The following is a 25,598-nucleotide window of genomic DNA, read 5'->3' as shown; positions in this document are numbered from 1 at the left end:
TCAAAGATGAATTAACACCAATACTTCTCAAAGTATTCTATGAAATAGAAAAGGAAGGAACCCTTCCAAAGTCATTCTATGAGGCTAATATCACCTTAATACCAAACCAGACAAAGACACATCCAGGAAAAAGAACTTCAGACCAATATCCCTGGTGAATATAGATGCAAAAATTCTCAAATTCTGGTAAATTGCATTCAAAAATGTATTAAAAAGATAGTGCACCATGATCAAGGGGGATTCATCCCAGGGATGCAGGGTTGGTTCAACATACGGAAATCAATAAATGTAATACATCATATTAATAGACTTAAAAACAAGAATCATGATCATCTCAATAGATGCAGAAAAAGCATTTGACAAAACACAGCACAACTTCATGTTCAAAACACTAGAAAAACTAGGGATAACAAGACTTACCCCAACATTGTAAAAGCTATATATGCTAAGCCCAGGACCAGCATCATTCTAAATGGAAGAAAATTGAAAGCATTCCCACTAAAAACTAGAATAAGACAAGAATGTACTCTTTCACCACTTCTATTCAACATCATCCTTGAAACTCTAGCCAGAGCAATTAGACAAAAAAAAGGATACAAATAGGTAAAGAAGAACTCAAACTGTCATTATCTGCTGATGACATGATCCTATATTTAGAAGATCCAAAAAATTCCACCAGAAAACTTCTAGAACTAATAAATGAATTCAGCAAAGTAGTAGGATATAAAATCAACACCCATAAATCAAACGCATTCCTATACATCAGCAATGAATCCACTGAAAGAGAATTTAAGAAAACTACTCCAGTCACAATAACGTCAAAAAAATAAAATACATGTGAATCAATCTAACAAAAGAGGTGAAAGTCCTCTACAATGAAAACTACAGATCACTATAGAAAAAAATTGAAAAAAAAAAAGCTCAGAAGATGAAAAGATCTCCCATGCTCCTGGATAGGCAGAATTAATATTGTCAAAATAGCCATACTACCAAAAGCATTATACGGATTTAATACAATTCCTATTAAAATCCCAATGACATTCTTCATAGAAATAGGAAAAGCAATCATGAAATTTATTTGGAAAAATAAGAGACCCAGAATAGCTAAAGCAATCCTTAGCAAGAAAAGTGAAGAAGAAGGCATCACAATACCAGACCTTAAACTATACTACACAGCTATAGTAATAAAAATGGCATTGTTTTGGCACCACAATAGATTTGTAGACTAATGGTACAGAATAGAAGACACAGAGACAAACCCACATAAATATGTTATGTCATACTTGACAAAGGTGCCAACAACATTCACTGGAGAAAAGACAGTCTATTCAACAAATGATGCTGGCAAAACTGGAAATCCATATGTAGCAAAATAAAATTAAACCTCTGTCTCTCACCCTGCACAAAAATCAACTCAAAGTGGATTAAAGACTTAGGCACTAGAACAGAGACCCTGCGCCTAGTAGAAAAGAGCCTACAGATTGTGAGAAAATCTTTACCACATTCACCTTCAATAAAACATTAATCTCTAGGATATATATATATATATATATATATATATATATATATATATATATCCAAAAAAACACCAAAGAAACAAATAATCCAATCAATAGGCTAAGAAACTGAACGACACTTCACAGGAGAAATACAATTGATTCATATATTGCTAGTAATCTCTAGCAATTAGAGAAATGCAAATCAAAATTACTCTGAGATTTCATCTCACTCCTGTTAGAATGGCAATCATCAAGAATATAGGCAACAATAAATGTTGGTGAGGATGTGGTGAAAAAGGTGCCCTCATACATTGCTGGTGGGACTGCAAATTGGTGCAACCACTCTGGAAAGCAGTATGGAGATTCCTCAGACAACTCCTCAGACAACTAATGAAATGGAACCAGCATTTGACCCAGCTATCCCACTCTTGGTTTATACCCAAGGACTTAAAATCAGCATACTACAGTGACGCAGCTACATCAATGTTTATAGCAGCTCAATTCACAATAGTAAACTATGGAACTAACCTAGGTGTACCTCAATAGATGAATGGATGAGGAAAATGTAGTATATATACTCAATGGAATATTAATTAGCTTTAAAGAATAATAAAATTATGGCATTTGCCAGCAAATGGTTGGAGTTGGAGTATATCATACTAAGCAAAATAAGCCAATCCCACAAAACAGAAGGCCAAATGTTTTCTCTAATATGCGGATGCTAATTCACAATAAGGTGAGGATCACTAGGGAAGAATAGCGTTATGTTAGATTAAATAGAAGGAAGTGAAGGGAGGACAGGGGTGGGACTCTGTGGATAAGAAAGTAGAATGAAACAGACATTATTACTGTATGTATATATGTGACTGCAGGACCAATGTGATTCTGCAACATGTACACTCAGAAAAATGAGAAATTATATCCTATTTATGTATGATATATCAAAGTGCATAAATGCATTCTACTGCATGTATTACTAATTAAAACAAATAAAATTGTTTTAAAAGAATATAATTAAGCCAGGCACAGTGGCACACACCTGTAATCCCAGCAGCCTAGGAGGCTGAGACAGAAGGATCACAAGTTCAAAGACAACCTCAGCAAAAAGCCAGGTGTTAAGCAAGTGAGTGAGACCATGTTTCTAAATAAAATACAAAATAGGGCTTGACATGTTGCTCAGTGGTGAGTGCCCCTGAGTTTAATCCCTGAAACAAACAAACAAAGGATACAATTAATAAATGATGTGGGAAATTGGCATACCCATATATTATTGTTGGGGTTGTAAATTACTACAAAACTTTTGAGAGTAGTTTGGAGAGTTCTGAAAAGACTAAAAATAGAATCATCATATGACCCAGCATGCCTTGATGTTCATGCTAAAGAACTAAAATCAGCATACCATATTGTTACAGGCATATTATGGGTTATAGAAGTGCAATTCACAATAGCCAAGTTATGGAACCAAAAAAAAACAGGTGCTTATCAACAGATGAATGGATACAAAATGTGGTGTATATATACAATGGAGTTTTATTCAAGCATAAAGAAGCATAAAATTGCAGCATTTGCTGGTAGAAGGATAGTACTGGAGAGTATCATGCTAAAGGAAATAGGCCAGACCCAGAAAGTCACGGGTCAAATGTTTTCTCTCACATACAGAAGCTAGACCAAAATAAGGAAAAGAGGGCAGAATAATCCCATGAAAAACAGAAGGGAAGACAGTGGAGATAGGAATTGGGATGAAGGAAAGTGAAGAGAAGTGGGAGAAGGGAAGAGTAGTGGAATGAGATTCACCAAATGGAGCTATCAGTGATAAGCACGCACATGAATGTGTCACAGTGAACTCACATACAGATACACATACATATCTATGTGTATCACCAATTAGTGAAAAACTGCATATAAAAAGAAGGACCAGTGGAGGAATGGGCAGTGGAAGGGGATAAGGGGAGAGAAATAGGAAGTACTAGGGACCTAAGTAGAGCAAATTATATTCTATGCATCTATGATTGTGGCAAAATGAACCCCAATATTAAGTATAACTAAAATGCACTATATAACATTTAGAAAGATATCCACAAACTGAAAATAAACAGATGGAAATGTTATGACTTGCAAATGGAGTTCATAAAACAGGAGTAGCTATTCTCATATTTGACAAAGCAGATTTCAAGAAAAAAATCAATCAGAAGAGACAAAGATGGCAGCTACCATTAAAGAGATCAATCCAGCACTGGAGATATACCTCAGTTGGCAGAGTGCTTGCCTCACATGCACAAGGTCCTGGGTTCAATCCTCAGCACCACCAAAAATAAATAAATAAATATTTTTTAAAAAGAGAGAGAGATCAACCCAACAAGATCTAATAATAGAAAATATCTATGCCTGCAAATGTCACTGCATTTAATTTCATAACAAAAAAATCACTCTTGACTTTAGGTACCAAACAGAACCCAGTGAAATAATACCTGGTGATATCAACATACCCATTACAGTAAGAAACAGGTCATCCAGAATAAAATCACTTCTGATCTGAATGATACTACAAATCAAGCACATGTTAACAGACATCTATAGATAGCTGAGTTTAATATATATGTATATATAATGATATATATAATTTGATATATTTATTTATATATGTATATATAATTATATATAATTTGATATATATGTACATAAATATATATGATTTTATATAATTTATATAATTTAATATGTGTATATATGTAATATATATAATTTGATATATAAATATATAATTATATATAATTAATATATGTATATATGTAATTATATATATATATAATTTGATATATTTATATATACATATATAAATATATAATTATATATTATTTAATATACATGTATGTATATATATAAAATTAGAAATCAAAAACAAGAAAACTATTCCTAGAATCAAATGATAACAGTAATATAACATAAATATACCTAAACTTGTGGGATACTCTGAAGGCAGTACCAAAAATTAAGTTTATATCATTAAGTGCTCATATTAAAATAAAGTAAAATAAAATAAAAGATCACAAATAAACCATCCAATGCAACATCTAAAGCTCTTAGAAAGACTGGAACAAATTGCAAAACCAGTAGAAAATAGGAAATAATAAGATTACAGCTGAAATCAATAATGTACAGAATAAAAAGACAATACAAAGATTAATGCAACCAAGACTTGGTATTTTGAAAACAAACAAGATTGATGAATCCTTTGTCAAGCTAACAAAAAAGGAAAAGGATAGAAGAGCCAAATCAACAAAATTAGAAATGAGAAAGGGGATAATACCACAGACATTTGTGAAATCCAAAGGATCATTAGGGACTATTTGGAAAACTTATATTCCCATAAAATGGAAAAATTTACTTGATATTGACAAAATTTTTAGACACATATGACCCTACACAACTTGAACCAAGAGGATATAGAAAACCTAAACAAGCTAATATCAAACAATGAGATTGAAGCAATAATAAAATCTCAAGAAAGAAGAACTCAAGAGTAGACAGACACCCTGGTGTGTCCTACAAGACCTCAAGTAGAACTAACATCAATCCTCCTTAAACTAGTCCATGAAGTAGAGAAGGGGGAACACTCGCAAATTTAGTCTATGAAGCCAGTATCACTCATATACCAAAACTAGAAAAAAGACTCATCAAGGAAAGAAAACCACAGACCAATATTACTAAAACATATAGATGAAAAAATGTTAAAACATCAGCAAACCACATTCAAAGTCAAATTAAAAAGATTGTACACCAAGGTCAAGTTGGATTCATCCCAGTGATGCAAGGCTGACTCAATATTCATAAATCAATGAATGTAGTCCATCACATAAACAGAATCAAGGTCAAAAATGATGTGATTGTTATGGGCCAGGCTATATGGACAATGACCAGACTCCACTTTACTCCGAGACTCCATATCATATAAGAAATGCTTCTCCCATGGGAACACCCTGCCTCTGTACCCATCACAGTTGCTTAGCATAGCATGTTTGGCAATACAAGATGGTCATTCTCAGACAATTATAAAATTGTTCTTTCTCATTTTTCTTGGACATTGTATCGATTGTCTAGACATTAGTAAGCATTCTTTAACTTGTACCCAACTAGGGTCATTTTGAGCCACTTCCCTTCTGCTTATGATTATGGAAATCCCGAGGGAAATACCAATGTACCCACTGCATTGTTTTGCTAACGGCTCAATTCAGCTTCTGTACCCCTGCTTGGTTGCTTGCTGCTATGCCAACCTGGATGCAGTTTTTGCAGTTTTTGCCTTTAAATACCTTGAAATGCTCAGGCTTGGGGATGTTCCTTGCAGAGACAGTTATGGGTCCTGCAGGGAGTAGTCAATTGCCAGTTAAATAAAGATTCTCCAATTCAAACAAAATGGACTTGATACATTTTCTGAGTGGTCTGCTCCATAACAGTGATCACTTGAGTAGATCCAGAAAAAGACCCTGACAAAATTCAGCATCCATTCATGTTAAAAACACTGAAGAAACTAGGGATGGAAGGAATTTACTACAACATTATAAAACCTATACATAATAAACCCAAAGCCAACATCATACCGAATGGAGAAAACAAAAAGTATTTCCTCTAAAATCAGGACCAGGACCAGGATATCCACTCTCACCACTGCTATTCAATATAGTCCTTGAAACTCTAGGCAGAGCAATTGGGCAAGAGGAAAAATTAAAGGAGTACAAATCAGGAAAAGAAGTCAAATTATGTTTGCTGAGGACATGATTCTATTTCTAAAGGAACCAAAAAACTCCTCCAGAAGTTATAGTTCTGATAAACAAGTTTAGCAAAATAGCAGTATACAAGCAACATACAAAAATCAATAACTTTCTTCCACTCTAACAATGATTCCACGGACTGATCAAGAAAGCAACACCATTCATAATAGCTTTGAAAATAATAAAACACTTGGGAATGTATCTAAGGGGGTGAAAGACCACCACCACAATGGAAATTATAAAACCTTAAGAGGATAAGACTTATGTTGGTGGCTGGTTACAATTAATATCATCAAAAGAGATGTATTACCAAAAACAATCCACAAATGCAATGCAGTGTCCATTTAAATACCAACAATGTTCTTTACAGAAAAAAAAAAAGTCCTAAGCTTTATATGGAAAAATAAATGACTTAGAGAAGCCTTTACTAGATTGGTGATTGCAAAAGCATTCATTTCATTATTTAGATGATGAATGATGGGTACTGGGAAGCTGCTTGGTGGAAAAGAAAGACGCAGGGATTGAGGTTCCTGGTCTCTGCTGGCACAAACTATGAAACAGCCACAAGAAACACTTGTTCTCCCTTCTCTGGGCGGTTTCCGTATCAGTAATTTAGCCTCCAGGGGAAAAGAGGCATAAGGTGAACCACACTAAACAGCTGTTCTCAGGCTGCTAATTAAAAGAAAAATGAACTGCAAAGAAGAGAGGCGGTCGCTCCTTTCAGAGTGCAGAGTGCCTTCCTTGTTTGCCATTTAAACGTGTTTGAGTCAGGTCTTCAGAACCAACCGGAGCCAGTTAATGGATGCTCCGCGGATCCCAGGAGGCACCATCTCCGCCAGGCTGTGACGCCCTCCTCTGGCTTCTTAAACCCTCCTCTCCAGGCTCCCTGGAGCTGGGAGCCCGTGTGCAGAAGGGGAAGCTCATGCTCCAGGTCAGTGACCCTCTTCAAACGCTCCAGTTAGCACCCTGCTTGAGATGTCTGCCTGTCAACCCACATCTCCTGCGAGGTTTCAAGGAAAGAAACAGGCTGAGATGGAGACAGAAAACAGAAGCCCCATGGCTTTGGCTTCTGAGACCTTGCCCGCTGTGACATTGTCTGTAACTGGTTTTGCCTTTCAAGGTATCCCTCTCTCTAGATAGACAGACCCCTTGTGTCACCTGTGCCTGGCCCACCTCTGCAGTTTCCCTCTCTGTCCTCCATCCTCCGGGTAAGAAAGCCACTTTCTGCCCTTGAGCTCGTCCTTTCCTATCTTGATTCAAATCTTGTTGGACAAAGTGTAGGTCACTGTAATTTTTCTATGCATATATGAGTCTGTAAAGAGGTTTCTTACCCCAAAATAGATTGTGCACACGTTCACATGAGGAATCAATTAAGCCTGATCCTTATCATTGGTGGGTGCTAGGAAGGTTGGATTTAGTGAAGTTGGTAATGTCCATCTTCTACTGTTTCTGGTTTATTTTTGCTACCAGTAGCAATGATCTATCTGATGTCTTTTCATATGTTCATGTCTTCACACTAATTGTTTCCTGAGGATAAACTCACAATAGTGGCTAATGCAGAGATACTTTGCAAATATGTTTGATAACTATTTCCAGGGAAGTTGAATTCACACTCACACTGGAAGTATTGACCACTTCCTCATATTGAAGATCTTAAATGATACTGTGATTCTTTAAACAGAATTTTTTCTGTTTGCACAATAACACATCTTTGTTAGAGAGATTTGAATATTGCATGGTTTGCTGAAATGCATTTGGTTCTTGTGCTGAAGTGTTTGAGATACTTGTTCTGATGATTATGCGTTTACAAGTCTCATTCTTAACCTCTAAGTGGCATCATCGGTGTCTTCCCATAGGAATTTTGAAGTAGGTGTTCCCTCTGCTTGACTAGAGGAGGCTCTAACCTACGTGTAGCACCTACGTGTGTGTTGGTGTAGGGGTGGTAGGTGTTCACATGTAGATACTCTTTTCTCGCTGGTTTTTCAGACTCTTTCTCTGTTATGTGTCCTCTGGATCTCCCCAGGATCTACAGGGTTGTAGGCAGTTTTTTAAGTCCTCTTGCACAATTAATACATGCTGGACCTTTCAGATCAAATTTAGAGTCATTTTGCTTTTTCTAGGAAAATTCCTGTGGGTACTTTCATTAAGATTGCATTTTGTTACTTTGTAATTTTCCCCTAGTTTAGTCAGTTATAAGCTACTTCATCATTTTTTTGCTACTGTTATATAGAAATGTTCTGTTGCTACTTGGTTTAGGGTATAAATGAGTGCTTGTTGATGTGGTGCACCTGAGGCACTTTTGACACCACAGTGGGTTCCTGCAGGACCAGTGTGAGCTGAGGTGCAAGACCACAGTCACCAGATGGGGGGAGAACAGTGCCCAGGCTCCCTGGCAGGAGGCAAGTGTGGCCAAGCCCTGAGCAACCAGGTCCTTAGCCTGGCAACTTCATGTTCAGGACTTCATGTTGCTCACAGAGGCTCCACAGAGAAGAGGCCGTGGGATTATCTGAGCAGCCTGGCAGATTTGTGCCCTGCTGGAATTAATCTCTGCTATTCATTCAAAAAACAGCCATAGACTTTTCAGCGATTGGTTCATATTTATGGAAGGTATTATCTTTTGGAAACTCTACCGGGTTATAAAATAAATGTGAATTACTTCCATATCTTTCTACATACTGCAACAATTTTGAAGTTTTCTCTTAGAAGATCTTAGCGGATGCTTTCTGACCTTTAAGGGAGAAAGAATATCTCTATGAAAAGGTTCCAAATTTTTTATCTCAGGCAGGGGGATGCAGGACTATATTCCCAGCTGCTCAGAAGGCTGAGGCAGGAGAATAACAGGTTTGAGACCAGCCTGGGCAATATAATGAAACCCTGTCTCAAAAATAAGAAGGCAAGAGGCTGAGGCAGGAGGATTGCAAGTTCAAAACCAGCCTCAGCAACAGCAAGGCACTAAGCAACCCAGTGAGACCCTGGGAATACAAAAATGGGCTGGGGATGTGCTCAGTAGTTGAGTGCCCCTGAGTTCAATCCCTGACACCAAAAATAAATAACAAAAAGGGCTGAGGATATAGCTCAGTGACAGAGCACCACTGTGTTCAATTCTACTACAAAAAGTCCAGTTTTTCCAAATCTGGAGGAGTTATTTATTATATTCTTGGCACACATATATATGTATGTGTGAATGTGTGAGCATTATCTCTAGAACACACACATGCTGTGTACACATGCACACATATACATAATATATACTTTAAGTCATTTTCATTGAATTTCTGACTATATTAATGTGAAGTTGAAGTAGCATTTCATGCTGTCAATACCCTGCTGTTCTTCTCATACCTGTGGTCAGACCTTCCCTTGTTCTTGGGATCTGTGTGTGGATGCTTTTCTGAAGGACTGGGTTAGAGCTTGCTTGCATCACCTAGTATTTCTGCAACAGCTCCACACATCTCAGAACTTTCCCACATGAGGTAGTTGCATTACTGAAGTTTCAATCTCCTTTGTCCTAGGTAGTGTTCAACCTCTCTGACTTAGGTGTGAACCTGCTATTTTAAGAGTTATAATATATTTTTGTGAAAAAAAAATATGCGATGGGAACCAACTTAATGTATTGAGCATATTTTTTTATTTTTAAAATTTTTTAAAATTTTTATTTAAAACCCAAATTTTTTAAAATTTTATTTAAAACTCAGAACTCTTCGTTGCTCCGTGTATAACATGACCTTAGATTAGAAATTCTGCATGTTTCCGTTGTTCTTAGTTCTGCATCTTCTTTCCTTTCCATTTTGAACCTTTTTACTTTTGCTCTCTTTGAAGAGTGAGCCTACTATGATTGGAAAGGGGTTGTTCACCCTGTGTCAGGTTGTAGCTGGGATTACCACAGCTGTTTTCTGTCTAATCTCATTGAGCGCCTTCTTAAATCTCCTGAACTCTGACAGTCCATGCTGCTTTCATACTCTCCAGGATCTTAGAACTCACGTGTGCACACACACACATGCATCCTGGTCTTCTTTTAATGCCACTGATTGTGTTAGTGCTCTTCAGAATTATTTTCATCCATGTGGCTTTTTGTTGGAGTTGTAAGTAAAAACCTACCATTTCTGACTACTTCACTGAGAGAACAGTGGTGGACTCTTGGTGAACACGTAGAAATTGATTGTGTTCCCTTCCCCTGCGTCTGTGCAGAGGGGACGCTGGGGACAGGGACTCTGGAGTGACCCCCACCTAGCAACCAGATGGTGATAAGTGGGGGAGGAGTGGGGGAGGGGCTTTCAGGAACCTCAGCTCACCCTGCTCTGTGTCACACGTTTGGCTCTTGGGGTTGCTGCGCTGCTTCTGCAAACCGGGCTGGGCACACACATGTGCTCACACACACTCAGCTGTTAAGAATACCTTGAGTTCTATGCAGTTTTTCTAATCATGTTTGCATTTTAACATATGCACTTTAAATAAGTTTAGTGTTCACTAGTAATAATAATATTACTTTCTTCCCTCTTCTTACTTAATTTTAAATAAGACTAGCGCTCCTACACAAACATAGGGACATAGCTGACTGCTCCCCCACCCCAGTGTCTCTCAGACTGTCTTCCCTTTTTATTCTTTTGGTACTGGGGATTGAATTCAGGGGCACTCGAACACTGAGCCACATCCCCTGCCCTATTTTGTATTTTATTTAGAGACAGGGTCCTACTGAGTTGCTTAGTGCCTTGCCATTGCTGAGGCTGGCTTTGAACTCACATTATTCCTGCCTCAGCCTCCTGAGCCACTGGGATTACAGGCGTGAGCCACCACACCAGGCTCTGTCTTCCTTTTTGATCCATACATTACAGATACTTACATATGTACCGGGCACAGTGAGCAGGTTTGGTACATCTGTGCTGTGTAGCAAGAAAACCAGGGGGATTCCCACATAATCTCACCAAGCATACTTCCTTTCTCTCTGTGGAAAACAACCAAAATCCTCTCTTCCCTCTGCCGTGACATGCACTGCACAGGTGGCCAGTCGGTCACCTCCGGCAGCGCTCCAGAACACACTCTTGGCATGTGGCTGTGACATAGCGTCTGCTGACCACCCATCTGCTGACGTGGGTGGCTTAGCATAACCTCCCACTAGTTCATCCAGATTGCCACATTTGGCAGGGCCTCTTGGTTTTTATGAATAAATGATATTCCTTCTGTCCACATCCACCGTTCCCGGCCTGTCCCTTCACTCCTGGAGGCCAGATTGACTTCCTGTCCTGTGGGGGACAGTGTGGCCTCTCCTCAGCACGCTGGCCATTGTTTCTTGGGTGAGTACCATGCATTGGCATTGCTGGGCACACAGCAGTTCCAGTTTGAATTTTTCTGAGGCGCCTCCGCCCCACTGCCCATCCCAGCTGTCCTAATGTCTTTCCCATGCCCGCGTACAGAAGGCCCTTTCTCCGCGTCCTCACCAGTGCTCGTTTGGGGTCAATGCCATCCTGACAGGTGAGACCCTGCTGCCAGGTGGTTTCGTGGGCGTTTCCCAGAGCACAAAGGTCACTGCGCGTCTTCCACACGTCTATTTGCCATTTGCGGTGCTGAGGTCCTTTTGTTGCCTGTGGCCTCTGGGGTCCCCTCCCAGTCATCTTTGTCCAGTCTGAGGGATCCTTTAAGGGATTTTCTTGTTTTCATTATATATTCAAGATGTGTATGTGCCACCCACAGCCTGGATGTCCCTTCGGGTTCTGGGGCTCCGGGAGGTGTGCTGTGTCCTCTGGTCTTCGAGGCCCTCCAGACACATTCACCAGTCACCATGTCTAGGTCTTGCGACTGATAGGCCAGGAGTCTTATGAGAGGGAAAGGGGATGGGACAAAAGGTCCCGGGACAGAAGGTACAGCCTGGACTGCCCCCGTCTGACCCAGATATGTCTTCCTCTTGCAAACCTGTAAGAACCACAAAGATGTAACATTGATTTAAAACAAACCAAAAAGGGGGCTCAAATGTAGAAAAGGGACAGTTTTTTTTAAAGAGCAGAATGAACATATGGTAAAGGTTAAGCAGGTAGTCGTGACTTTTGAAGTGACACTTAATTCTACTCACAGTACTTTCACAAACAACTCTGACCTCCTTTTCCTGCCCAGCTGCCTTGAAGAGCTGCCCCAGTACCTCACTATCGCTTAGTGCTCTTGTGTCCTGCACTTCCCGTTCTTTCCCTGCTGACCTGGCTCCATTACCTGGGCTGTCACCTTTGCCACTCACCTGCCCTGTGCCCTTTGGGGCTGTTCCATGCCATCCCTCACTGTCCGGAGGACAGCTGTCCCCACAGTCCTTGCTGGCTCTGTGGGAAGCCTGTCCCCTGGCTCCTGCCTGCTCTGTTTCTCCCATAACAGGGATGCGAGGTGTGTGGAACCCTCTCCACCACTCACTAGGCTGTCACTAGCAGTGTCTCTTTGATGCAGGTTTGCAGTGGGAATGAATGTGAAATTGACATGTGAGTGGGGAAGGAGCTGATGGCCACGGCCCGCAATCCGATGGACAAGGTCAGCCTCTTCTCTGATGCTCACCACAGCTTCTAACTGTGTCTTCAACTTAATGGTTGTTTTTAAATGAGGCAGATCACTTTTAAAATGGTGATGAAAATTCCCAAATTGGCCAGAGACCTGACTAAATTATTTGACTGTTTGATTGAATCAATTGTCCAGCAGTTATATGGACATCTTAAGTAATGGGAGCCCTCTCCTAGGGAAGAGCCCTCTCTGGAACCCTGGTATTCTGCCATAACTCTCTCACACTGAGCAGCAGTTGCCAGGTGTCCCCTGTCTGCATTCCATGGGAAACAAACTTTCTAGTTGCTCTTCAGCAAAAGGTAACTGAAAATCCAGCTCACCAAAAAGTGCCTAATGTCTAGTTATACAGAGAACTCTAACTTGCTGGTGCTTGTTACACAGGCACGTCTGCACGACCCCCCCCACCCCCATGACCTTCCTCAGCTCCACGCGTCTCTCTCTCTCTCTCTCTCTCTCTCTCTGTGCCCAGGTCAAACAACCCCATGGATGGAAACAGGAGCTTCTCCAGGGATTTCACGCTGGTGGGGCTCTTCCCTAACACTAGGGTCTCAGGCCTCCTCTTCGCCATCATCTCCATCATCTTCTTCGTGGCCATGACGGCCAATGGGGTCATGATCTTCCTGATCCATGTGGACCCCCAATTGCACACGCCCATGTACTTCCTGCTCAGCCACCTGTCGCTCATCGACATGCTGTACATCTCCACCACTGTGCCCAAGACCCTGGTGGACTACCTGAGGGGCCAGAGGACCATCTCCTTCGTGGCCTGCACTGCCCAGTACTTCCTCTACATGGGCTTTGTGGGGGCCGAGTTCTTCCTGCTGGGCCTCATGGCCTATGACCGCTACGTGGCCATCTGCAGCCCGCTGCGCTACCCGGTGCTCATGAGCCGCCGCGTCTGCTGGCTCATCCTGGGCAGCTCCTGGTCTGGTGGTGCTCTGGACAGCTTCCTCCTCACTCCCATCACCATGCGTCTCCCATTCTGTGCCTCCCACAAGATCAACCACTTCTTCTGCGAGGCACCCACCATGCTGAGGCTGGCGTGCGGTGACAAGGCTGCCTATGAGACGGTGATGTATGTCTGCTGTGTCATGATGCTGCTGGTCCCCTTCTCAGTGGTGGTCGCCTCCTACGCCCAGATCCTCCTCACCGTGCAGCAGATGAGGTCGGCCGAGGGGAAGAGGAAGGCCTTCGCCACCTGCTCGTCACACATGATGGTGGTGACCTTGTTCTACGGGGCCGCCTTGTACACGTATATGCTTCCCCAGGCCTACCACACCCCACTCAAAGACAAGGTCTTCTCCGCCTTCTACACCATCCTCACGCCCCTGCTAAACCCTCTCATCTACAGTCTGAGGAACAGGGATGTGATGGGGGCCTTGAGGAGGGTGAGGGCCCGCCGTCGAGGGGCCTGCGCTGTGGTGAAGGGTGAACTCTGACAGCAGAGACCTGCTCGTGGTCCCGGGGCACCATGAACAGTGTGGGCCATGCTGGCCACAGCTGCCAAGGCCAGTTCTGCAGAGTGGGCCTCAGCATCCCTTCCATCAGAGGCCTGTCATCATGGGGACATGCACACCAGGGCGGTGACACCAGGGTCCCCGGGAACACTGACGTGCTCTTTCTTTGTTCCACCGATTCCAGTTCTTCTCTGATTGCAGCTCATGCAGAGAATGTCCCCAGATGTCGGGTTAATATTGTATACCCTGCACATATTTGATGGCTTCATCACAACATTGTTTAAACTGTTCATTTAAACTATCCATTGGCAGAATACGTGGAGAATTTAGGGACGTCACCATCTGAAAGTGACTGATGCACTGTAATCCCTCCAAGGAAAGCCCATGCAGACTCACAGGGGTTGTGAGGATCCAAGTATCCTTTCTTTGAGTGGCAACTGAAAACATCCCTCCTTTGTCTAAATTTGGTTCTGGGAAAAAATGAATCGTGAGTTTTCCAGAAATTCAAAGCCTAAGCTTTCAACTGTGAAAGGTTCTACTCCGTTGTATTTGTTATGGGGCAAATGATCATTGCTTTGGAAGTGAGAGGGAGTTGGAAAAGAGGTATCCATTAATCTAGCAATCTCCATAATCATGATCCAGCGCCCTCTGCGATTAGTTAGGATTGTTGGTCACGTCGAACCTCTTTATAGATATTAGTGGTGGGAAGGATGTTTCCATCCTCTCGGGCCTTCCAGAGAAATCATGGCCAGCATGTTTTTCTTCTCTACATCATTAAGTTTCTCACTGGATACCTGATTGTGGTCAATGATTCAATACCATTTTCTTTTAGGAAGCTTGACATCTGGGGAAGTGTTTGGCCTGGATTATAGATCCAGTCATGGAAACCAGCCACACACAGCAGGCCCTTGGGCCATCTCGACTTGGATTATAGATCCAGTCAGGGAAACCAGGCATACACTGCAGGCCCTTGGGCCACCCCTGCGTGGTGCTTGCAGGATTTGTGCTCTTGCAGCACAGAACTTAGAGGCTGCTCTTGCTAAAATCACGGACCCTTTGTTCGGGCCTGCTCATGGTAACAAAGCAGGACAAAAAAACCCACTCCCGCCCCCACTCTGTGCCTGTCTCCTCTGCTCTGAGCAGGCTCTCCTGCAGTCACGGATTCCAGGACAACAAGCCCCAGTGAATCCCATTTCTTGTTCTCCAGGCAACAGCAACTTTCTCATCACAGGAAAGACCCAACCCAAACACCCTGACACAACGTGTACCCGACCACTGCTAGTCCACACAGGTCACCTGTGAACACCTCTGTGAGCCCACTCTGTTCCTTCCCTGTGAGGCTCTCATCAGTCCCCTCTGCTGAAGACAGGCTGAGGGGATGGACCCCCTTGCCTTTCCAGCAGGCTCCTCCCCTGAATCACTGCTCATCTCTTTGATTGGCACCTTGAAATAGGTGGCAGACCTGGTGGGTTGGGAACCCTGGAGCCAGGATTCTCACCCTGAGACTCTCACCCATGTGCCAGTGCTCACAGGGTGATGGCAGGTGAATCAAACACAGCCATACCTGCCATCGTACTGAAAACCTGCTGGTGCTGGGCAGAGCCTGTGGCCAAACGAACAAATGCCTGGGAACTCCATGGTGGGCTGACCTCAGCTCCCTGGGACAGCAGGCCTGCTCTTGTCCAGGGCAGCCTTGTAGAAGCTCTCTGTCTGGAGAATCCCATTTCCCTCGGTCTGCCTAGACCAGCTGGGGAAGGGCCAGGTTCCAGATGACAGCAAGGGAACCTCCGACACAGAAGAGGCTGAGGCACAAGAAACAATAAATAAGGAGGGAAGGAGGGACTGACCTGTGGGAACTGGGCGGCAATCTCAGGAACACCCTCGAAAGTCCTGCCAACTTCTGCCCGTCATGTGATGTCTCTGAGGCTCACTGTCTCTTCTGTAAAATCTGGGTGAAGACACATTTTACCTTGTAAGATGTTAAAGAGCAAAATGATAAACTTAAAAACCCTTCATGAGTACTCGTCAAAATCTAGTGTTTTAGCTATTCTTAACAATGATAGTACTGCATGCTCATAATATTCATCATTTTAAATTTCTGCCATCTGTCTTTTCCTCCCTGTTTCCCACATGTACATATGCTGTTTTGTTAATTATAGTAAGGTAAAGAAGGGCTGAGGAGGAGCAAACTGAATATCATAACTCTAGGGATTGAAAATAACTTCAGCTGGGCGCAGTGGTGCACACCTGTAACCCCAGCAGCTTGGGAGGTGGAGGCAGGAGGATCACAAGTTCAAAGCCAGCTCAGCAACTTAGGCCCTCAGAAACTTAGCAAAACTCTGTCTCTAAATAAAATGTTTTAAAAAGGGCTGGAGAATATGACTCAGTGGTAAAGCACACCTGGGTTTAATCCCTGGTACAAAAACAAATAGAAGAAGAAAATAACTTCAACCACAAAATTAGCAAAAGAAATAGACAATGTTCAGAAATCAGAAGATGGATTGCCCAGAAAATTCAAACCCATGCCCAAGACTAGAAACTGCAGGGCTTTTTTTTTCCATTTTCTAATTACCTTTCCTTTCCAGAAATATTAGCTACACTCTCCCCAAAATACACAACCAAACCCTCAAAAAAGGCAGTCGACAACCGATTATCACTTGACGCCAGCCCCCTCTCTACATCCACAAGCAGACGGAGCACACAGGAGGTTCGTGGCTGGGATGCGATGCTGTCACTGGGCCATGCCTTTGTCAAAATGCAGGAAGTCACGCAACAGAAGGAGCAAAGCCTCATGTGCACTGTGGACTTTAGTCCATGGAGAAGTGTGGACCTTGGTTAAAGCAAGACATTGACAGTAGGGAAGGGAGCAGACAGGCACTCTGTACATCTGTCCTGGTTTTTGTAAACCTAAAGCTAAAGTTAAACAGAAACCTTATAAGTCCCTGATCCTGTGTTTCATCCAGAAGTCATCAGAAGCTCTCTGCAGATGGAGGGAGAGCCAAACGCCCCATCCCAAATGTAACATTTGATGTATTTCAAGTTGACTCTTCACAAAACCGGAAGGCCTCTGAAGACACGGGAATGGCTCTGAAGTGCTGTCTCTTTGCCAGAGGAACTTCACATCTACCTGCTTTAGGAAGTGACAGATAACCACAGGCATCGCTCATCTGATAGGTCCACCCCTCCTCTCTAGGAAGGAAGGGTCTTTCCTCTGGAAAAAGAGGTCGGGGTCTGCTGTCTGCCAGAGAGGGGTGACCACGGGGGCTGTTTTAGTCAGCTTTGCATCCCTGTGACCAACATTCCTGACAACAACCTAGAAGAGGCTCACAGCATCAGAGGGTCAGTCCTTGGGGGGCCATATCCATTGCTCTGAGCCTGAGGTGAGACAGGACATCTTGGTGAAGGTATATGATGGACAGAAGCTGCCCGGCTCATAGCTGAGTCAGGAAGCAGAAACAGGAGAGGAGGAAAGGGGCCCAGGGATAATGCCCCCGTCCAGGGCACGTCCCCATGACCCACCTCCTCCAGCCCTGCCCCTCCTGCCTCCACTTCCACCCCTTGGTCCATCCAAACCTCCACTCAGTGGGTGTTCAGTAGGTGTTTCACCTCTGAACACTCCTGCAGCAGCACAGGAGCTATTTGGGGCCACTTCACATCCACACCGTTGCAGCGGCTGTTCCTGGGAGAACCCGTGTGCTTGACAGGCCACGGCTGCTGTCCTGCGACCTTCTTGACCTCCACAGCCTTTCCCCATGAGCCACCCCATGCCTTTGCATGCAAGGTCCCCACCCGGCCCCTTTGGCCTCATATTCCAGACTTTGGGCATGTAATAAAGTTTGTGTGTTCTTTTTTTCTGTCTGTTTATTTCATAGACTAAAGTCACCTAACCTTCAAACTTCCCCTGGAGTGTTTCCCCAAGTTCTGCATTTTCCCTCGCACCAGAAGAAAGCCATCTTCCAAGAGAAGGGTGCTGCCGCAGGACAGACCTTCTAAGGGGAGGGGATTCATCTTTCCTCAGTGGGTGTTCTAGCAGCCATTGTGAGGACTCAGTAGTCCAGGTGACCCTGCTGTGCAGATCAGAAAGGACACACTGAGCCCACCCTCCTCTCCTCCATCGCAAGCCTCCTCACAGACTTCCTCTGATAGTCCACTTTTTCATTGCTGTGACCAAAAGAGCCAGCAAGAACAATTTTAGAGGAATTAAATTGCTTCAGAGGTCTCAGTCCCTAGGTGACTGGCTGCATGGCTCTGCATCCAAGGTGTGGCAGAATATCATGGTGGCAGAATGTGGTGGTGGAAAGCAGTCAGGACAAGGCACCAGGAGGCAGAGAGAGCTCCCCTCACCATGGACAAAATGTAAAGCCCAAGTGCACACCCCCGGCAACCCACCTCTGCCAGACACACTCTTCCTGCCCAGTCACAACCCAGCTAATCCCTAACAGTGGGTTAATCCACTAAGTCACAGCTCTCATTTGACTTCTGAGCCTTCTTGCACTATCTCACACATGAGCTTCTGGGGGACACCTTGTATCTAAACCATAACACCCCCAATGTTTCTGCTCAGGTTGCAGATTCCAGTAGTTCCCAGGACTGTGTAGGAGATAGAGGTCCACATCTGCAGATATGGGCTCATGCTTGCAGTAGCTGATCCAGAGTATAAAGCAGATGAGATATTTTAGTGGACTTGTTAATATTGTCACCTGATCCTTAAAATTCTCAAATCCTGCCACCTAAAAGCCCCGTGGAACGTTACCTATAAGAACACAAGGTGCCGTGTGGAATTAGCCTCTCTTAGCATCTCACTGCGACTCTCTTGCACACCTTAGTGAAGGCTGTCACACTCAACACGCGTCTCTCTGTGCCTCTGTGGACTAGTCAGTGTGGCCAGCATAGCCACCAACTAAAGGGGACCTACACATGGCACAGAAAATGAAGACTGGAAGAAAGTGTACCACACTATGCATGAGAAACACATGTGCCATCTTTGAAACCTTTACAGGGGCCTTCTAGCCTGAGTCTGTCCCTGCACAAGGCAGTCTGTACAGCTCAGCCTGCTCACATGGTGTTGGTGGTCTATAGTTTCCTATCTGCAGTGATTTGTTAGTATTGAGCATATTTACACCTGTGCCTTCTGAAGGTCTCTGCAGTTTGTCTCCATCCTCTCTTGCTTGGTTTAGGGAATTGTGCATCACTTCTTAGGATCACCTTCCCCTCTGTGTCTGAGGGGTCCCTCCAGCTCTTAGCAGGGTCTGTGACCACTCTTCACCATTCTCAGGGCTATGTGGATGAGGCACTGCCAGGGTCTGTTGAAATAACAGCTGTTTCCTACATCTTATACTTCCTTGTATTTCTTTAAGATGATCCTGAAGAACCCCATGGACATCTCTAGGATCTTCCCTTACACATTGCAAAGCCCAGGTCCTGGGGGTGCAGGCCTGGGTGAGAAGCAGAGGGGTCCTCTGAGCAGCTGCAGAGGGCAGCAGGGGGCCCCACTGCCACCTGCTCCTGGCAGTTCCTCCTCATCCAGAGCTATTTTGCCGAAACTCTGACCTGGGCCACTGAGGGTATTTATTACACAAAAGATAATTATACCGAGTTTGTTTTATTGCTTTTGATTGTTTTAAATGTTGTTTTGTTTATTTGTTTTTCTTAAGGAGATGACAAACAAAAAATTTTTTTCTTCATTATTTTATGACATTAAAATTAAAGCATCAAGAATTTAAAGGCTTGGGAAATGGCCCAGGTAGCATGTTGCTAGCACGGGGCCAGAGCTTCCAGCTGACCTGGCAGGAGCAGGCTCCCAGCTCTGCCCTCCTCACAGCCTCCCCATGGATAGAATGACTTCGAGCCTGTCTTCCCAGGATCAGCTCAGTGCTTTCCAGGCTTGACAAAGAGAAAAAGATCCATCAAGCCATGAGGAGGAGTGGGATCTGGAAACAACGGTGGCGGTGTTTTCAACAAATCTAGTGGACACCCTTAGTATATGGCTAGACAAAGCTATTCTCACTCAAAACTGAAAACACTGAGTCATTCATTCTGGAAAAGTGCTATTAAGATATATTTCCCATTATCATGAAATTTATAAGCATCAGGTACAATTCCATGGATCCTAACATATTCACAGAATTGTGCAATAATTACACAATTTAATTTTAGGCATTTTCTTTTTAGTGGTGCTGGAGTCAAACCCAGGGCCCCAGGCATGCTAGGCAAGCATTCTGTCACTTGTTTTAAACTTTTGTTTTGAGACATGGTCTCGGTAAATTACCAGTTTCAATTCAAACTTGCAATCTTCCTTCTTTAGTCTCCCAAGTCCCTGGGATTACAGGTGCCATGCCCAAGCTTCATTAACATTATTTACTGCCATCATTCCAGGAATGTACGCATAAGTTAATAGTATATCATAAACATTATTATTTATTTTCATATTAATGTTACATAATTCCATGTGTCCAGTTTTCTGCTTTGTCATTCTGGATGATGATTTCTATCTAGATTTATGTAGATGTTATACCATATCTTTCAACAAATCAAGAAATTAAAATGTTTTGAGCAAATAACAGAAGAACCAGATATCTCTTGTTTTTATGAAAATTCATGCAGTGCTTTGGCCTAGAATTAAATGTCTTATCCTCAACCCTCTTGACCACTCACACTCAATAGTCAAAGAGTGTGGATCAGAGACAGTCCCACCATGTGGGAGGAGAGACATTCTGTGAAGAGGAACAGAGGACCTGGCTGCTCCTCAAGGACATGCCTTGGCTGAGGTATCACACTGCTGAGGGGTCCCTCCGGGAGAAGACTGGGCTGTGTCTCTTGCCACTGAGGGGTCTCAGGAGGGATGAGAGTGTGCAGGCACACCCATGGTGAGGAAGTAGTGAGCAGGGAGGGAACACTCAGAGCAGCCACAGCTCATGTCCATCAATAGCAGGACTTGGTCCAGGCTGCACAGACAGCTCTCAATCCAGGTTAAGTGACACAGTGAGGACCACAGACCTATTTCAGTAGCCACAGAAACTCCAGCCCAGTGACACGTATAGAGGAGTCACCAGGAACTGCTTGCCCAGCCTTGTCAGTTGAAGGAAGTGATTCTTGGCAGTGACAGTTGGTTTGGAATGTCCTGTGTTCTGATTAAGTTAGAGAGCCAGATGGACGCTGGTCTGCAAAATGCTGTCCTCAACACCAGGAAGGTCCGCCACAAGGTAGCTGGCACTGGGAACTTGCTGAAGTGTGGCCTCACAGCTGAATCTCATCTTGTCCTCCAGAGGAGCTTCTTTGATGTAAAGTGCAACTCATTTGGGGTCAGGGACTGAACCATAATAGAGACAGAGCTGGTCAAGGACCTGAGCCCTTGTGTTCAGCCACCTCTTCTTCAGCTGTTCTCCATGCAGAAATGCCTGGTCATTATGTTTGAGGAAGAGCATGGGGGGAGCTCGAGGTTAAAAGTGGTCCAGGATGTGACTAGAGGTCTCAGGATTTGGTGGTCTCTGTCCTCAGGGAAGCAGCTGCATTCCTGTCCCAGGTCTGCTATTTCTGGCATATCCCTTTTTGTAAATGCAAATGTCCTCAGCTGTGGAATCTCTCTACTCAGACCATGTCACAGGGTCGACTTGGGGATCACAAGCCATGATGCAAAAGCTCCCCAGAAGCTGCAGATCACCACACCCAACAGTGGAGGAGAGGAGCTTTCCCCCTCTCCTGCCTTTAACCACCCACTCCCTCCCTGGAGGAAGCCACTAGCCAGTGTGTGGCTTTTCCTCCCAGATATTTAAAATTGAAAGGCCATGCATATTTACACTGAGCCAGCCGTTTTATGCTAAAGCTTTACCTTCATCTGGTTACGTTCAGCCTCATGATACCAATAAGGAGCCTCATTTCAGTGCTCAAATGACAGAGCAGAGGACCCAGGACACAGTATTGCATGACTTACCCAGGTCCACGGCTGAAGGCTGGTCTAAGCCCAGGCCCCCTGCACCAGCACCCAGATGCTCAGGCCCTCTGCTCTTCTTCTGGCTCTGCACTGGCTCATCTACAGGAACACGGTTCCCACTCACCTTATCTGCAGGTGTGTTGAGGGCCCTCTCCACGACCTCCCTGAAACCCCACTCTGACTCAGGAGGCTCTATGGGGCACCAGTGAACACTGGCATCTAAATTTAAACTCTGAATCTCAGCAGCAATTCCACCCTGGACTAGGAACTGTGTATGGGCCACCAGGAGGAATGGGAGCCATGAGTATCCAGGAAAGCACTGCTCACAGGCCAGCGCCATCTGTGGACTCAACATTTCAGGCTGACCCAAGTGTCCTTCAGTGCACAGCTGAGGACCTGAGCCCCATTCCTGTCCTCTCCTCCCTCTCCAGGCTTCTTCTGCCCAGGACGGTGGCCCAGCAGCAGCTCGGTCCAGGCTGGTGAAGCAAACTCCTCCATCCACTCTGGTCCTGTGTCCACATGGAGCCAACTCCCTGAGGAATTCATGAGCAGCCCCACCAATGTGCTTGCTGACAGGTTCTCTGTGTCCTCCTGGCCTCCTGGGCCCTGCTGCAGGAAGAGGCCCCTCTAATGCTGAGGTAAGATGGGAAATAGTTTCTTGGTTTATCTTATTTTCAAATGAACTCGTTTGGAAATCTGACATCACACATGACAGATGACATAGAGGTTTCCCTGGGGGGGGGGGTGGACTGGCTCTCTCATCATGTGACACTGGGCCAAGGGGGCATGCCAATGGCAGCACCAGCCTGTCAGCTGTGTGGGAAGGATATGTCCTCAGCCCCCATCTTCCTCCTGGATCAAGAGGCTTGTAATTTTCCATCAAGACACATGAGAAAGGGTGACATCCCTGTCTTTCTTTGGGGGTGCTGCACCTGCCTTGGGGCCTTTCACTGGACAGGAGAACTCAGGCCTAGGCCCACCATGCCCAGCCTCCCGTGAGTCTCATTGTTTCCTGTAACTGCCTTGGTCTCAGGATCACCTGTAAACAAGAAGGATCTGGAACCATCCTCACTGAGGGAAGCCCTAGGTGAGGAGAAAGGTGTGGGCTTTCCTGCTGGCTCTGGCCTGGGAGCCTCCCTCCTGCTTGCTGTAGCTGGGGAGGGCTTGAGACGTGGGGACAAAACTCACCTTGAGGGTGAGGAACCCTGGCCCTTGTGAACAGACCATTAGTCCTCAGGCATGTGGGTTTGCCTGCCATTTCTACTGATGGATCTGTGTGGTGTCTCCTGAGCAGCACGTGCTCTAGGCTCAGATCTCCTTTAACAGCAAAATTGGTAGATTCTACTCCTGGCCTCTCAAGGTGCTGGGAGATTATGCATGTGCATAGGAAATAGATGCTATGTGAAGGTCACTAGGCAATTAATAATCACCAAGGAAAAGTAGAGCATGAAAGGTTCCATCTTCCTTAAGTGTCATCTCCAGAGGAGCCCTCCCCTGAGTGATGGACATGAGGCAACTATCGCTGCTGAATTCACATTAATTACCATGAAACAAAGTAACCATCTCAGTCCTTCCCCCAAACTAAACACAGTCCAGGGTCCCAACAGTGCTGTTCCCATGCAGAGGAAACTCCCACCCTCTCAGAACTGTCTGGTGGGCTGAGGTCTGGGCCTGGTCTGAGTCCCTTCCTTGGAGTCCTTAACACAATGTGTCCATTGCAGCTGCAGCTGCAGCTCACAGGACTGGCTCTGAGGGCTGCAATGATCCTAGGCATGTGGGAGTGTCACCTTGAGTTGTGAGGTTTTGCAGATGTGAGCCTTGACTGCTGAATCTCTGACCACACAGAGCCCAGGTGAGTTCTGAGAAGCCAGGGGAGGAGCAGGGCGAGGTGTGGACAGTGTGTCCTCCCTGCAGCTAACGACTTCCCACTGTGTCTCTAAAGGTCCTCTGTCAATAGAAGATATGATTCCAGTAGTGACCATGAAAAAACTCCAGGTAGATTCCAACAGTGAGACAGGACCCAAGGGAAGGGCATTCCTGGGAGTCACTGAAGTATAACTGCTCAGCTGGAGACAGAGCAAGGGGCTGTGAAATCAGAAAGAAAAAAGAAATGTGACTTTTCACCTTCAGCAGCTAATGGTGCAATAAAAGAGCTGTGATGTCTATGGGCTTTGAGTGCTTGACTCCCAGGCATCTTGCTCTGCTGTCAAGGTGTCTTTCCCACAAGGTCAGCTGTCTCCTGAATCTGCCTCTGACACATGTCAGCCCTGGGGTTGCCTGGGTAACGCCTGTTGAGAATGAAGCACAAAGTCTCTGGGTGGGGTCTGGTGCTGACCTCCAGTGCAGGTGTCTCATAGACCTGGATCTCTCGTGGCTTCCCAGACCCTGGATGTGGAGGGGATGCTGTCCCAGGGAGCTCAGGTGCAGGGTAGTAAGGAGCCCTCTCCTCTGCTGGACTTCGGGTCTTGATCAGCAACCTCAGGGTTGTCTTCTGGCTGTTTACTCCTGGTGCACTGATGCCCTCGTGGTCAGGTCACCTGAAGAATCCCCTAAGTGTGGTGAGGTTGTAGCAAACTCAGCCACGTGCACGGCGAGCCCTGGAGCTGGTGTGGCCCCAGGTCCTGGAGAGTGTGCCAGAGCTGGAGCTTCTTAGCTGTGCTCACCCCAGATGCTGAATGCAGCTGTGCACACAGGAGTTATGAACCTGGAGAGACCCCTCAGCCCTGGCAAAGGCCACTAGAGGTGTCTGCATACCCCTCCTGGCTGAGTATATCCAGCCTGTTTAGGACAGACAGCCATCATGGGTGGACACCATTGTGTGTATAAGGCCCAGCCCTTGAATTGTGTTCACCTGTTTCGTGGAATGAGCCCTAAGAGAAGCTCCTCTAGGAATACCATTGCTCTATTTTTCTGGGGGACATTTTCAAGAGGACAGAGTGGGAAGGACCACAGGCCCTGGTGTCACAGCTGAGCTCAAACTGGAACTGAGGCCAGCTGTCCCCATACTATAGCCCCTGTCCAGAGACAGGATATTTATGGTCTCTTCAAGGTCCTGTTTTTAAATCACAGTGTGACTGTAGGAGGTGGGGCCCGTGGGTGGAGGGGACATGAGGGCAGGGCCATCATAAGTGAGTCACTACCCTCAGAGAGGAGCTACAGGTGCTTCTGCCCCTTTTGTTCTATGAGGACATAGGAGAAGGGACCTCTTCAGTCACCGACCGTGGACATTCCTGTTCCCAAACTGTAAGCAGTAAATCCCCTGTTCATGAGCCACTTGGTGGTGGCATTTTGTGACAGCCTCCTGAGTAGGATAAGAACCTACTCACCTCTGCTGAGCACCTTGGCCTGTCCAGGCAGCTCCCTGCTGGTGACCACCAGCCCCTCGTGGTGTCAGAGCTGTGGCCACAGGCGCCAC

At 44.9% G+C, this 25,598-nt stretch overlaps 1 protein-coding gene across 1 annotated transcript; it reads left to right on the top strand.

Moving 5' to 3' along the window:
- The first annotated feature begins 13,278 nt into the window (after positions 1-13,278).
- LOC124093752 (olfactory receptor 2T6-like) lies at positions 13,279-14,235 on the top strand. The gene has a single exon (XM_046446322.1). The coding sequence runs from the start codon at positions 13,279-13,281 to the stop codon at positions 14,233-14,235; it is 957 nt and encodes a 318-aa protein (XP_046302278.1).
- The last annotated feature ends 11,363 nt before the right edge of the window (positions 14,236-25,598 follow it).

Source organism: Marmota monax, unplaced genomic scaffold, assembly GCF_021218885.2.
Source record: "Marmota monax isolate L192 unplaced genomic scaffold, Marmota_monax_Labrador192_F-V1.1 WCK01_AAM20220418_F8-fsc00444, whole genome shotgun sequence".
NCBI lineage: Eukaryota > Metazoa > Chordata > Mammalia > Rodentia > Sciuridae > Marmota > Marmota monax.
This window is presented reverse-complemented; position numbering and strand designations above follow the sequence as displayed.